The sequence below is a fragment of the Nesoenas mayeri genome, assembly GCF_963082525.1.
Source record: "Nesoenas mayeri genome assembly, chromosome: 5".
NCBI lineage: Eukaryota > Metazoa > Chordata > Aves > Columbiformes > Columbidae > Nesoenas > Nesoenas mayeri.
The window spans coordinates 8305317-8321214 of record NC_137548.1 but is presented as its reverse complement, the minus strand read 5'-3'; the positions used below and the strand labels follow the sequence as shown (position 1 = coordinate 8321214).

Here is a 15898-nt window from a genome sequence, read left to right as displayed (position 1 = left end):
GACCAGCTAAAACATGTTGTACTTATTTTATTCTTGGCACTTCTGACAATAAAAAGAACCTGGTTTTCTCTGATATACATTCATTTTAGACTACACTTTTCAGTACTACAAACGAAAGATAAAAGCAATAAAACCACACTGACCTTTTCCTTAATGTAGACTCACAAACCTTGACCACCCTGATGACCTCTTTAACAGTACGTCGGAAATCATGCATTCTTGCTGCCACTAGCAGAGCTAGAGAATAAGCAGGGAAAGTCAATGTCAGAAAGAGGAAAAATTACTGAAGAAAAGCAGAAAACAGATAACTACACCCTCTCTTTGCCCAGCCTTCAGCTAAGGAACTGTAAGTGCTTATGTTCAGCTGTGTCCCTGAATCCAAGTGATTGACTTCACTTTACAATCTTTGCTTCCTACCCAATAAAATTAAGCTGATTGCAAACTGCACCCTGAAAGGTTCCATGCTTTAGCATTGGGGAAACCAAGGTCAGCTGCCTGAAAACAGCACAAGAACATCTCATTGGTCACATATTTTCAAAGTTCTCAACTGTTTTTTAGCAGAATTTACTAGTCCTGAATAAAAAGATCTCTAGTGAACTCTTCCAGAAGCCAGAACTGAACCCACTTCAGCTGTTATCCTCTTTGCTGTCACCACTATCAATGTCCCAAGTGCCCAAGGGCTCTCGTGCAAGACCCTCCACATAGCCAGATAACAAGCACTGGCTGTGTTTACATTAGTGTGTTGATTCAGTGCATTAATTCCATTTTGAAGCATCACCCCCACTTACCATGCAGCAGCTCAGCACTCAAAACCAATTTTAAGCGTGTAAATGGGTCTGAGCAACTCGATCTGGTTGAAGATGTCCCTGCTCATTGCAGGGGGTTGGACTAGATGGCTTTTGAAGGTCCCTTGCAACCCAAACTATTCCATGATTCTGTGGGAACACCAGGGGCTGAACTAACAACCGGTCCCTCAGACAATGTGTGCCATGTCTAGACATGTGGGCCAGGGAACCAGACTAAATCCAGTCCACAGCAAACCACATGAACTGCATATTGTGCGGATGGGGACTCAGCATCACCTGCTTCATTCTATTGATCCGTGTCTGCTGAATTGAATTACTTGCTCATGTGGATATAGCCAATGTAGTGAATCAAAGACCAGGCTGTTCTCCCATAGAGTATATATTCAATTTTTTAGCAATGTGCAATAAGCAAGTAATAACAAAAAGAGGCTAGAAACTTCAAGAAGATTGTATGGTCCTGGGTTCTCTAAGGTCTGAGCACTATTTCTCATTCCAGTATGCAAATATAAGACCTTTCACGTAAAATAAAGTGCATATGTGAACTCTGTGACTATCTACAGTCTTTGTTACTCTGACCTCACTAGCTGGTACCGACTACCTTTTAACCTAGCCCTCCCAAACCAGGAGATCTTTTGTGAGCATTGTGACAGCAATGGATCATGAGAAAAAGATGAAGAAGAAGAGAAAAATAATTTCACAGAGCAGGTCAAAGAGGGCATTTCTTGCATAACACTCTGTGTAAAGACACAAATCAAAGTGCTTGCACTAACGGTGTCATTTTAGCTGACAAAAAAACCTTTTAGTATCCAGAGCTTGAGCAGAGTAGGGGCGAGAGGAGTGCCAGGAAGTAGGTTAAAAAATCCAAAATGTAAGATACAAATGGTATGAGCGAGCAATGTAGGAGCAAGGACGAAAATGAAGTTGGAGGTTCAGAAACTATTTTGATGAAGACCTAAATAATCTGTAGGTGCCCGACAGCGCAAACCCCAGAGAATCACCAAGGAAATGGGAAAGTCTTCATCTGTCCCTGACTCCCAGACTCTCCCGTCCAACCCACTGCGGGGCAAGCGACACCCCCACTGCCCGACGAACCTGCTCCGCAGAGCCCCGAGGGCCGGCGGCCGGTGTGCATCCAGTCCCGCTTCATCCTCTGCAGCAGCCTGAGAGCCGTCATGGACACCTCGTGGTTCTTATCCCCGAACTCCAGCATGTGTGCAAAGCGAGGAATATACAAACACGGATCTGCAAGAGAAAGTGAAACAATTAGTTCTCATCCTCACCTTTAATTCCGGAAATGCGGCGCTTCGCATCTCAGCGAACAACCAGCCACATCTTCTGATCGCTAAGGTTTAGAAGCACCTTTTTAGTTAAGCTAAAACAAAATCCTTTCTCGCTTTATAAATGAGAGACCTTTAAAGCACTGCACAAAGTTTTTCTGACATGCTTTTCAGGGTCCAAGGCTGCACATGCTGCCTCAGACACGTGAGCACTGTTGCTGGTATCGGTGACATTATGCGCAAAGCGAAGCATTTGCAAAAGCATTTTGCAGAATGAGGGCATGACTTAGACCCAAAATGTTTAACATCTCCTGCAAAGTAACAAATAAGGTAACTTGCATGTCTCATTTCACACTTAACCACAAACTAAGCTTTGAAAAAAAATTCATTTGCTTAAAATCCCATGTCCCTAACAAAAGTCTGCTTACACCTTCAAAGCTAAATCCAGCTCCCTCTCAGACTCATGTTCCGACAGCACAAAACATTGTTTGTTACAGATACTGAGACACACTCTCCACCAGCATAAACCGCCGGAACCCAATTAACGTCAACAGCGCTGTGACAATTTACATCGGCCACGGATCTGCCTCCAGATGTATAAACTTATTTCAAGTGTTGGTGCTATCAGCTTCAAACTAACCGAAATATGTCAGCACGGATTGTGCTTTGCCTAAACCAATTTATAATTTATCAAATAATCTTGTAAAAGCTACGCTTAACACATGTTTACTCTTTTCTGAGGTATCAATTTCTCATTTCCTGCCAGCCTTTTATCACTTGACCGAAAATCCATGATGTACAGTAAATTGTTAACTATTAGTCTCAACTCAATTTCCTTAGCTGATCCCCTATGTAGGCACTTAAACTGATAAAGATGAAAATTCAACTCAAAACACTGGAACAATCTTAGGGATTGAAAATTAATCAAAGCAGTTTCATTTAGCACCAAGTTCTAACAATGATGCCCTGTTGCTATCCATAATTATCAAGATCACGCCGTATGTGATTACGGCTGTCAACCCTGCAGAAGCATTTAAATGAAAGCATTTATCAAGCAAGAACTTCCAAACACATCTCCCTCCAGACCTAAGAAACACCAGAGTGCTGTCACCTCCTAAACCTGACCCTAAAGACCAAAGGTTTAGGAAGGATTAACCAATCCACATGTTTCTTAGGGGTAGTAGTCTCCAATTATCTATGTCTGGCAATAGCAGATACTCACCTGGCAGACACACGTTAAGGTGCCTGTGACAAATCATTTGTCTTATCTAGAATGTTTAGGAAAATGCACCTTCAAACACTTGCTTGTAAAAAAAAAAAACAACGTATAAATACAACTGCAGTTTTTGGAAAAGCATGATTCTGTAAAACCGTACTCAACAGAAACGACCGATTCCAAAATACAACAACAAAAAATACCCTTTCAGAAGTGATGCGCTGGTTCATCAGACATTTAAACTTTCGACTTCGCACTAAAGAAATGCACCAGAAATTAAAAGCAATACCCGGTTTGCTCCCCTATCTCTTCTTATCCCGACAGGGTCCAACTTAAGCTCCTGGGGCTGCTGGAGCGGAGCAGAGCGAGGCAGTTCACAGCTTTCCCTGCCCAGCTGAGTTTCGGGAGCACTTACACATTTGCACTGTAGCGGTTCAGACATTTCTGCCGGCATTCATGCCCACAGGTCGTTTGACAAAGCGCTACACATCGTTAATTTAAATCCTGAAGCTACCAAACAGTCAGAAAATGAACACACAGATCAGTTTGAAGTGAAAGTGGCCTTAAATGGCTACGAAGTAATACTACCGGTATTTAAATTAAATGCAGGGTCAAGGTTAAAATAAACATGTCCCGCATGGATGCAAACATTAAAAATAAATAATAAATAAAGTTGTAAAACCCCAGCACCTTCAAACCTTTCCAGTGTACTAAACAACCAGTGATGCACGGAGGGTGTCCTGCTCCCCACCAAGTCCCCTTTGTCTTCGAGGAGACCCCTGGAACTGCAAACCTTGCACACAAGTGAGCAAGTTCAAGTGAGGCAAAACTTGTTCGTTTTCCTTAACAGGGGTAGAGGGGTCGTGAGGGCGATGGCATGGGAAATAATTTATTTTTTAATAAAGGAGAATTTGGTTTTAAGACTTTCCCTTCTTTCCTTATCCTATTCAGGACTTGGGACTTCTGGAAGTACCTACATGGTACATCGTTATTCACAGAAATATACAAAAATTCCTCGGAAACTGCTGAAAAAAGTGACTTTCCCAGCAGCAGCACGGGTAATCGGCCCCGCCGCCAGCCCGGCCCACGGGAGCGCGGCCGAGAGGGGCCGCTGCCCGCCGAAACACCCCGGGCGCTGGCCGGGGACCCCGGCCGGGAGCACCCCCACACCGGGGCGCGGCGGCTGCGGGACTGCGGAAAAAAATGGGCAGGAACAAGCCCCGCAGCTTGCCCTGAATTCAATAATTCCGCCCCGGCCGTGCCCCGAGCTCCGCAGCCGCCGGTCTCGGCGGGGCAGCGCGGCGGCCCCGCTCCCCCCGCCGAGCTGCGCGGCGCGGCGGCGCCCCCGCCCGGGCCGGCCGGGAAGGGCGGTGCGCGCCCGGGGCCGCCAGCCCCGCTCCACCACGGGAGCCCCCGGCCCGTTCCCCCGCGTGTCCCCCCGCTGCGGTTAAAGCTGCCCCGGGGGCTCCTCCCGTGGCCGGCCTGGGCAGCGCTCGGGAGCGCGCACGGACACGGTGCCCAGCGCCGAGCGCCCCCGGGCGGGCGCGGGAGGGGGCGCAGCGGCGCGCGCGCGCGGAAGACTGACACCCGGCGGGGCGGGGGGCGGTTCCCCCGCCGCGCCCCGGCGCTCCCCATTGGCCAGGGCCGCGGTGACGCGCGGCGCGGCCGCTGCCTATTAGAGCGGGCGGCGGAGGCAGGCCCGGCAGAGCCGCGTCTCGCCGCCGCCAGCCCAGTGCCCAGGGCAGCGCCGCCCGCCCGCCGCCGAGGAGCCGGGCGCCCCACGGCCAGCAACGCCCCCGACGCGGGCGGGAGCAGCGCGGAGGAGCAGCACCGTGTGGCGGCGGCCGCCGCGGGGAGAGCAGGAAAGTTGGTGGGAGCAGCAGCGGCGACGGGGCCGCCCGAGAGCGGGACTGCAGAGAGCCGCCGCCTCGGCCCGGCCGCCGCGGATGTGCCCCCGCCGGGAGGGGAAAGACGGAGCGGAGCCCGGTCGCTGGCGGCGGGGATCGGGCGGCTGGCTGCGCTTCACCCTCGCTGGGCTGCTGCACTCGGAGGATTTGTGGATTGACTCTCGGTCCTGACCCACCGCCTCGGCTGGATTTGTGGGGTTTCATTGCTGGATTTTGGCTGTCTTTTTTCTGTTTTATTTTTGTCTCGTCGTTCCTCGGGGGAAGGAACTGCCTGCCAGCCCCGCTTGGATTCCCCACTGCAGTCGTGGCAGTGCTGTGGAGGCTGGGACCCCCTTCTTCGAGCCAAGGTGAGCGCTGGCACCGATCCGATACAGCATCATCCCTTTCCCCCCGGAAAGGTGCGTCGGGCTTGTAACCAAAGAGCGCGTACACTCCAAAAAAAAACCATACCAAAAGCCACCCTGCATCTAGAAGCATACAAAATATCCAGATAGTGGGACTCGCATTTGGGATTTGTTAGTTCTCTTGCTCATGCCACTGCCCCATGGTTGCCTCAATGGCAGGATCATGAAGTGTTTGACTTTTTTTCTTCTGCTTCCAGAGACCTTAAAGAAGTCCAAAAAGAGTGTGAGGTCAAACGGCAAGGTGCCAGGATGCTATGAGATAGTACCCCTGTCCCTGAAGAAGAAGATGGCTGCAGAACTTTACCCTGCCAGCACCAACACCAATATTGCAAACAGTAACTCCGCCGTCGCCACCGCTGCCAACAGCAAGAAGAACGCCCTGCAGCTGCAGCAGAGCGCCCAGCCGCCCCCGCCGCCCCAGCTCCAAAACCTCAACAACAACAACTTGGAGAGCGCCAACTGGCAATCCTTCCACCCCACCCTGCGGGAGAGGTAAGGGCCAGGCCCCGCCGGACCCTCCCCGGCGGGCGGGAGAGGTGCCCCGGCCCCCCCCCGCCCTGCACCTGCAACCGAGGGCCGGGATGGAGCCGCGGGGGCCGCCGGCGGGAGGCCCGGGGCTAGGGCCGCCGGTGAGGGGCTGCCCGCGGCTAACGGGGCTTCTCCCCCCTTCCCTCGCTTGCAGGAACGCGCTGATGTTCAATAACGAACTCATGGCCGACGTTCACTTCATCGTGGGCCCGCCGGGGGCATCCAAAAAAGTTCCTGCCCATAAGGTTTGTGCAGATAATTTTTGGCTTTTTAACGCCACTGCCTGTCTCGCCTTCTCCCCCCGCCTTACAACTAGATTTTTTTTTTTTTTCCCTAATTACAGCTCTTGTCTAATCCCAAAAGTAATTCACATAACACTGCAATTAAAGGGAACAGTCTAAGGCAGTCTTCTGCCTCCACTGCTGCTTTTAACTTTCCCTAAGTGTAGCTCTTATCGAAAGCCAGCACGCTCAGCTCTTACCAATGCGTATTACTGAGGCTTCTCTCTCTTTATTTTCCAGTATGTTTTGGCAGTTGGTAGCTCTGTCTTCTATGCTATGTTTTATGGCGATCTTGCAGAGGTCAAATCTGAAATCCATATACCAGATGTGGAACCTGCAGCCTTTCTAATCCTATTAAAGTAAGTGGCCACTACAAGTCTACTAATTACGTGGACAGAATCAAAGTAGCTTATAAAATATACATCTCCTAATTGGCATTGTGCAATATGCACTTATTACTGTTTACTTAATGTGCTGAAAGATAGAGTGTCAGATTCACTGCCAGTGATGATGACCGTAGATCAATCTTTCATGGCCTGTATTTTTTTCCCTAAGAAACTATTTTATTTTTCCCTGTCTAGATACATGTATAGTGATGAAATAGACCTGGAAGCTGACACAGTTTTGGCTACGCTGTATGCTGCCAAGAAGTACATCGTGCCGGCCCTAGCAAAGGCTTGCGTCAATTTTCTGGAGACCAGTTTAGAAGCGAAGAACGCCTGTGTCCTGCTGTCTCAGAGCAGGCTCTTCGAGGAGCCAGAGCTGACGCAGCGCTGCTGGGAAGTGATTGATGCTCAAGCAGAAATGGCACTGAAGTCAGAGGGCTTCTGCGAGATAGATCAACAAACACTAGAGATCATTGTAACCCGGGAGGCACTCAACACCAAGGAAGTGGTAGTTTTCGAGGCTGTTCTCAACTGGGCAGAGGCTGAATGCAAAAGGCAAGGGCTACCGGTTACGCCGCGCAATAAGAGGACTGTGTTAGGAAAAGCTTTGTACTTGGTGCGGATTCCCACCATGACTTTGGAAGAGTTTGCCAACGGAGCTGCCCAATCTGACATCCTCACCCTCGAGGAAACTCACAACATATTCCTATGGTACACAGCTGCAAATAAACCCAAACTAGAATTTCCACTGACAAAAAGAAAAGGACTTGTACCTCAGCGATGCCACCGGTTTCAGTCGTCTGCGTACCGCAGCAATCAGTGGAGGTACCGAGGGCGGTGTGACAGTATTCAGTTTGCCGTAGATAAACGGATATTTATAGCAGGACTGGGATTGTATGGGTCAAGCTGCGGCAAAGCTGAATACAGCGTCAAAATCGAACTGAAACGCTTAGGAGTTGTCCTTGCTCAAAACCTGACAAAGTTTACCTCCGACGGTTCCAGTAACACTTTCTCTGTGTGGTTTGAACACCCTGTGCAGGTTGAGCAAGACACTTTTTACAATGTAAGTGCTATTCTCGATGGTAATGAACTCAGCTACTTTGGGCAAGAGGGAATGACTGAGGTGCAGTGCGGGAAAGTGACGTTCCAGTTCCAGTGCTCCTCAGACAGTACTAATGGAACCGGAGTACAAGGAGGACAAATACCTGAGCTCATTTTCTATGCATGATGCATTTCACCTTGATTGTATTCCAGTACTGCAATGCTGCACATTAAGGGATTTTTCAATTTTACTACAAACTGCAGCAGTATGGAATGTTATGCTACTTACCTATCTGCTACATCAGGCTATACAAATAAGTGAAGGAATGCTCTTGAATTTAATCTTATTTTATTTATTCATAAGCTATTTGACCTAATTATTAAGACTGCAACAAGCAGAAAAATGTTAAATTTTGCACGTACTGTGCATTTATTTTGTATATAGATAACTAACTTGCAGACTGCAGCTGACTTAAACAGAATGTTCTAAACTAGAGCAGTTTACAGATCTGTGAAATATAAAATGTTTTTACTTGCCCTAAATCCTGTGTACTTGATCTTATGGCTTGTGTCTGTTAATTCACGTACAGTTAATGGGGGGGGGGGGTGTGATAGTGGTCTGTCCCCTATGTGCATATGCACAGTGCATCACTTATCACCACAACTAGAGCATTCCTTGCCTGGGACCTGTGACTATCCAGCAACAATCTTTATTTCTCTTCATGGAAAAGGGGCACTGACCCATGTGGAAGCTCAGGGGTTTCTGTGTGTTGCCTAAGCTGAAGAGAGACAAACCCCAAGTGTAATCAAAGTTGTTCAAAATCATCCTGTGGTTATAGCTGAAAGCTTCTAATACCCATTTCACACATATCAGCTGCGTTAACCTCCAGCAACACTGACACTTGCACCTGTCAAACTGCGCCCCTCCTAAATGGCCAGAATCAAGCCATACAGATGAAGCTTAACGCAGGGACAGGCTTTATCACAGGTTTAGTCCAGAGCTGTAATAGCAGCAGCCGCTACCTAAATATATATCTGATCCTCTCCTTTAGGAACAGACATTGGAGAAATACGTGCAATATGGTATTTAAGTTCACTCAAAATTACTAATTAGAAATAAGCCCCCTTAAACAAAGCTGCTGGAACTTCCCTTTCCCCCCTTTATTTTTTTAACCATAATCCTTTCCATGTACCATCAGCCTTCATTCTATAGCTGTAGCCTTCACTTTTCTGAAAGAGTGATAAAAGTAGGTGTTTTCCTCAAGTATCTGACAGCCATTACAAATAAGCCAATTAGCAATACTTGGGTTTTATAAATCCGTCTTCTCATAATGACCTTAGAAACAATACTCAAAGAGCAGTCTAAACCAATATTTCATCATGTTTAACAAGTACCTTTACATTTAACGTAGAAGGGTTTCCATTTGCCTTTTCCTAAGCTGCATTAATTTTCACCTTGAAACACAAATGCAACACAAATTCTGCCTGTTCTCTCTTAAAAAAAATTAATGAAAAATAAGAAGGCAACTGAATTATTGAAAACAAGAACTATTTACCAGGCACCCAGCTATGCTAACGAAGCCAGCACACTATCTGGAGGCTGTTCTGCTGATGCTCTATGTGCGAGCTGCTGGGTCTCCTGCACTCCGTGCCCAGCTGAGGACACAGGAAAGGGGTTGTGTGTCGTGTTCTTGAACACAAAGGCATCTCATTCCATCAGTCCAGATTAAGGAGAGTGGGTGTGAGAGTGGGTAAAGATACAGGAAGAAAATTCCATCACAGAGCTGGGTAACAGTCACAAGACCTCTCTATGTTAACTAGAATTGTCATGAATTCCCTTGCCTTAAAAGCTACGCCATAGACAACAGCTTTTTTTTAATCCTGTAACAGGTTAAAACCCACCTTCCCATCACTGGGTTACCATTTCAGTGATGACTTACTAATTAAAAAGTCATTTGCATGCTTGGAAAAAGTTGCTCCTCATTTTCCATCAAGCCACTTGTATTTCAAGCCCTGAACACCTCAGTGTGATGGACAGATAGTAAATTTGGCAAATATTTATCAAATGTTGCATCTCTGTGGAACTGAAGTGTGATAGGCCTGTGCGAGCTTGTAGGCACACAAATTTATTATACATCAGCTCGTTGTCTTGGTATAGCCTAAACTACCCTCAGGAAAAGCAACACAATTATTTGTAAAAAAACTAGCATCTAGCTCCCAAAAACCTCTTAAATAACGGAGAACAGGCTCTCATAGTCAGCAATGCTCTTCTGCATGGATTGATTCCAGTCTCATTTTTAAGTTACCACTTTGCTATTCAGCATGCAATACTATGTATATATACAGACATATACATATGTATTCTTGTCAAGTAACCATGCAAAAACTACCACACAAATACTCAAAAAGTCAAGTCATAAAAAAATACCTATGGCTGGAGCATTTATGCAGAGTTCTCTGGCCAACAGAAGGAAAGTTTTTCCCAGCACATAGACATTCACCTATTAAAAGATAAAAAAAATTCCATTATTTAAATCTTAACCACAAATGTTTTTCATAGAACATTTATATGGAAAGGGGAAAAAACAAACACTTTTGAAATCTTAAAGAACCTGCTTTGAAAAAATTAAATTGAAGTAATACAAGTAATATCCATAGGTATAGAGTAATACTTGGTGCTTGGCAAAAGCTGCGTGAATTAGCATTGTAAATTAAAGCATAAGTTTATACTGAAAAAAACACAAAACATTGTTAATCATGCTCTTCCGTGGGCTGAGGGCTGCTCTATAGTACTTGGACAATTTTGAGTTGTCACCTAGCATCTTAAAGCATTAAGTAGACTTTAATACAATATCAGTATATATAAAGTGCCATTTATCCTATAACGTAATAAAACCTTGGCAAATACTCACAAGTTAGTGCAAATTTCAGCTCTGCATGGTCATGTGAAGTGGGATAATTAAGTATTGCACAAGCGCACACCAAACTTTTCCATCAAAGCAAGGAGTGGTGCTTCACACCCCAAGGGTTATTTGTCATTTCTTACATATGGACATTGCCCCACAGCACCCCACTTTAAAATAAGATAAATAAATTCAGGAAAACCCTAAATCACAGCAAACCAGGGGTAGAGCTCTGCTCCTCACCTCCTTCACGTAAACTGAGGGGAGGAGCTACTCCTCATACTCTGATTTGCAATTTATAGCACAGGTACTACATTTGTATTTTTAACGTCTGAGGAAGTTTTCTTTCGCTATCTTAAGATGTGTTTTTGTGGTCAGCAAGAAAGGCAGGATATACTTCAGTTCCCAATCAGCCCCAAACGTTCCCACGAAGCTCCACCAACACCTTGATCCCCCCAAGGCACGTATAATGGTCAAAGTTAGTGGAGTGATATACTTTATCCTCCTACGCTGCAAACAAATAGGTTTTTTTAATTATTATTATTATTTTTAGGATAGTATATGCTCTATTGCTTTTATGTAACAGAACTGCCCCTCTCATTTCCTATGCCAGGATAAATGAAGGTGTTTGCTAAGCAGTCAATTACACAACCGAGCTGTTGATTATTTTAGAAGCCTATGGAAATACAAAAAAATCCTGTTACTAAGTGTATTCTCTTTCAGTTTCTCAGCAGAGCTTTACCAACATTAGTTTAAAAGCAAGCTTTCCTCCCAAGTGTGTAGATACTTCTACTGAGCGAGCGTAAATAAATACATTTAACAAAAACAAGTATGGACATATTTTCACCTAGCCGTGCATGTCGAAATTTTCCTGTATGCAAATACATTCTTAACATGAAGATTTCTCAAATTTAAAACATTTTAAAAATAAGAACTTGAAAGAAATCTTCAGAATAATCACGTGTTCTGAAAGTGACAGCCCATTCAAGCATATATGATATTATGGTAGTTAATTCATTCTATATTTTGTGGAAAGAGTTGAGTATCTTCCGTGCTTTGTCTGAGCAGTGGTTGGACTGGCCTAGAGGATGCAAAAGTATAGTCTTAAATTTTACTGTCCTTTTTTTCCTGAAATCCCAGACACCTTAGAGATATTATTCTACGGGAAGGAAGTGAATATACCCTTTTAATAAGAAGTATATTTTTTAGGAAACATGTCACTGAATTTTATACAGAAAAATAAGCATCTACGGAATCTGGCAACTCATACGAGTTTGAGAGCGTGTGACTTTCCATGAGCCACAGAGATGGAACAGACATTACTCCAGCAAAATATCTGCAGTGTTTCAGTTGGCTTGAGATGCTCTAGATTCACTGCAAGTTTGGCATGGCTTGTCTTGACCTTTTGTCTACGAAATATTAACATAAAGAGTGGGGGTTTGGCTGTCGCTTCAGCCTTCTAAGTTGGCCGCCCAAGTTACTATAAATCTTAAACTTCATCACTTAGATCTTGTTCTGCAAGGATGATTTCATGGCACAAATCAACGGGGCCGAGTACATATGATGTTTCCATCAGAGGCTTCACAAACTCATCTAGTTCTTTCATTTTAGTCTAGAAAAAAAAAACCAACCACCCAAAATTCAGACAAGTATTTCTCCCTTTGTCTTTTTTTGCCACAACATACAAATACTTGATGTTTGTCCCCATCAAACCATGTCACTAAGAAACCCCTGCTGTGTAAACTTCCCATAAATGCAATCGAAGAACAAATAAATTGGAAGAGGCATAAATAAGCAGGGTTTTCACCATCAAAGTGGGTGCCAAATTAAACCTAAAGCAAAGACAAATGCATAATAAAATTGCTCGATGCTTGTTTATCATCTTCTTCTCCTTGGCCTAACTAAAAGCCTCTGCATCCATGGTCTCCTTGAGAAATAATGTACTTTAAACTAACCTGCTTTTCCACTTCACCCACATCATCAGTGTTTTAATGACCAACTTCAGGGTGTAGGCACCGTATTTACACAAAATAATAAATTCAAATAGAAATGGTACATCAGGGAATTTCTTTCTTTTGATCACAAGTGCATTTCTTTGCAGTTTCTGGTTACTACCAATTTACAAAGAAAGCGTAATATACGGTGGATTACATGCTCTATATTGTTTCCCTCATGAAGCTCACACGTTTTTAATGCCAGGGTAAAGTCACAAAAATAATCAGGAATACTTAATTGCTTCCAGTTTTCCTGGCAAATCAGTAGGAAAACAGACCTCAGGCCCTCTCAAACAATATGCTTCACATCTTTAAAAGTTACCAGATATTCACAGGTTCTGGGACATTTCTCATTAGTGGGAAATTCAAGATAGCATAAAGCTCAGCCAGAAATCTGTAATGGCATTGAACTGCTGAAACACGATATTCAGGAACTCGTGTTTTTAGTGGAAGAAGGCCCTTTCACTAAAATTTTATATCACTGTCACTAATTTCAACTATTACTCATGCACACACATCCTGTGGCAGATATGATGGATATATAATAGGCATATAGATAAGAGTCTTTCTTGACTCTTATCATTAATGTTTTCTTGCACTCTATTAAGCTTAGAAAATTAAGAAAATTAATTTGGAGGCCTACTTCAATTTCTAGTTCTTTCTTCATTAAGAACTTCTTATAAAAATTCATATACTCCAATCCATCAAAAGCTTAATGCTCTGAATTTAGAACCATATGACATTTGCAGGCATAAAACCTAATTTCATGCAAGTCCTTAAAATGGTGAATAAACAAAAATGCCCTTCTGAAAGGATGTCTCTGGCTTAGACTCGAATTGGTGCAGCAATGAAGCTTAACACAGCAACTCTGGCCTCTTTTCCCCCTTCATTTGAAACGATAATACTGAAAACCAGTATTTCCCCAATCGAAATTGTCAAAGTGTAACAACTGTTTTATAGACTTTCATAAGACTCATGCTGTCTCTTTGTGTATTTTGATCTGATATTAACATTTCTTAAGCTCAATGGAATTACCAGGCTTGAACATCAACACCTAACACAGAGAGTGGTGTCAACCTCTAGCCGAGGAGATATTTTAAAAGATCTGCACACTCTGATAGTTTTTACCATGTTATTTTACATTCAGTTCACATTTAAAGAAATACATTTATGAACATCTGGACCAGCCACTGAGGTTTTTTTTTGGGAGGGACAAGCTTTTTTTTAAATTAAATTATTCAGCAAGAAGACATCTTTCAGACAAAAAGTATGTGCTCACCAAGGCACTGGAGAAAAAAATACCCCATAGTTATTACAGAACTAAAAATTCTGTAAGATTATGTCCTTTACCAACAGTTAATTTCTGCTCTTGCTGCAGAATACTTTATATTAGTTAAAAGGGGCATTTGGAGAAGGAATGGCTTCCAATTATTCAGATACATCTTATAGAAAGATCTTTCTACTTTTTATACTCTTTGCCCTTCACAGTATTTTTTGGAGACACAGCGTTTTCACTTCACACCTGTCAGTCATCAGATGCTGATTTCAAAGGGACACTTCCATAGGGACTCCAATCCTTTCATAATTTCCCCTTGCCTTCGCATCATGCCCGATGTGTTCACAAATACCAATATACTTCCACTTTCAGAAATAACAACAAATACCTCCTTTCCAGTGACATGGGAATTCAGCTGTTCATCAGTCTAACACCTTCCATCATTTTAAACTCTCTTTGGGAATCAGGGAATCTCCTATTCATACAGTTACCACGTCACTTTAACTTCCCAACAGTAGCAAAAAATAAAGCTGCAATCACTGAATGGAAGTTTTTGCTTGACCGTTGTGCTTGTTCCATAAATTTATGAATCAAAACTCTTTCACTACAAGCAATTTCCAAAAAGGTTTTTCAAGACTATGGTGGGGCATTCTGGACAAATATTCCAAGTGGTGACAGTGGTTCAGGGTCTTCTGCCTTTCAGAAAGACAAAGACCGGGCAGTTGGAACGCAATGAGAATTCACACTGTGAAACATCCATGGCTGCTTGCCTAAATAATTAAGCAAGCATGAAAAGCAAATGAGTTTTTAAGGAGAGTGTTTGTTGCTGGGGAAAGAGGCACCTGTGGTTATTTGATTCATTATTAACATTTCTAGTATAGTAATGCCTGAAGGTCCCAACCAGGTTGTTTAAATTAACTCAATCAACATAGCAATTTGCATAGGGGCTATAAAGGCAAATGCAGTCAACATGTTAATAACTTTAAATGAACAAAGGGTATTAAAAACCTAAGCAAGTATAGTCTTTAAAAAAAATACCCTGTTTTACCCTTTTCTACACAATAAACTGAATCTTGGTTTTTGGATCCATATTACAACCAGAACATTACATTTAACCTCAAAAGACAACACACAAAACTATAAGTATGTACCAAACCCAGCTTGTCAGACTGCAGTTCAAAGAGAGACACAAATCAAAATTAAGCAGCTTCCTCTCATGCTATTCTTTAAAGCGTTGCCGTCAGTCTGGGGACTCGGACGGGAGAGTCTGCTTTTGCTAATCACATATGCATTAGTCCCGGAATTCTTCCTCTGACACCACAGCAGTACAATAAACCACTACCATACCATCTATGCAAGAAAGTCAATGAATAATTTGTGACAAGCATAGAGGAATCAGGGAGGCCAATGCTGCCTTTAGAACAGATAAATAAAAACAACCGTCCAAAAATAACTTGCAATAGAAATCCTTCTGGATAAGAGCGTGCTTACTTGACTAGACAAATGGAAGATAAAGAAACAGGGGATAAGAGTTGTGTTTTGAAGTGGCAAAGAGACCAAAGGAGGATGAGACCAAGCAAGTACTAGTTACTGATTTTCACTTCTTGTGCGCCCTCTTCCCTCATCTAGAACCGTGGTACAGTTCAGGTCGGAACGCACCTTCAGCAGGTCTCAAGCCCAACCTCCTGCTCAAAGCCAGGTCAGCTACAACAGACCAGCTTGCTCATGATCTTGAAAACCTTGATGGACAGAGACTTCAAAACTGCTCTGAGCAACCTGTTTCAACCCTTGGCTGTCCTCATGTTGAAAAACCTTTTTTTTTTTGTTATCAAGAGAAAACATTTTAATTAATTATGTTCACTGCTGCTAAGCATCCTGC

At 43.8% G+C, this 15898-nt stretch overlaps 2 protein-coding genes across 2 annotated transcripts in view; one reads left to right on the top strand and one right to left on the bottom strand.

Moving 5' to 3' along the window:
• BRF1 (BRF1 general transcription factor IIIB subunit) overlaps positions 1-15898 on the bottom strand; it is a 181828-nt gene that overhangs the window by 88043 nt on the left and 77887 nt on the right. Inside the window, exons 5-7 of the mRNA XM_080346259.1 lie at positions 10275-10347; positions 1899-2048; positions 144-237 (exon numbers count right to left, since the gene is read on the bottom strand). Of these exons, the coding sequence (XP_080202385.1) occupies positions 144-237; positions 1899-2048; positions 10275-10347 (317 nt within the window). The remainder of the gene's footprint in view (positions 1-143; positions 238-1898; positions 2049-10274; positions 10348-15898) is intronic.
• Positions 5738-8379, top strand: BTBD6 (BTB domain containing 6; the record flags this gene model as incomplete). Its single annotated transcript, XM_080346258.1, has 4 exons — positions 5738-6102; positions 6293-6383; positions 6660-6778; positions 7001-8379. The coding sequence occupies 4 exons, from the start codon at positions 5738-5740 to the stop codon at positions 8031-8033; spliced, it is 1608 nt and encodes a 535-aa protein (XP_080202384.1). The 3' UTR covers positions 8034-8379.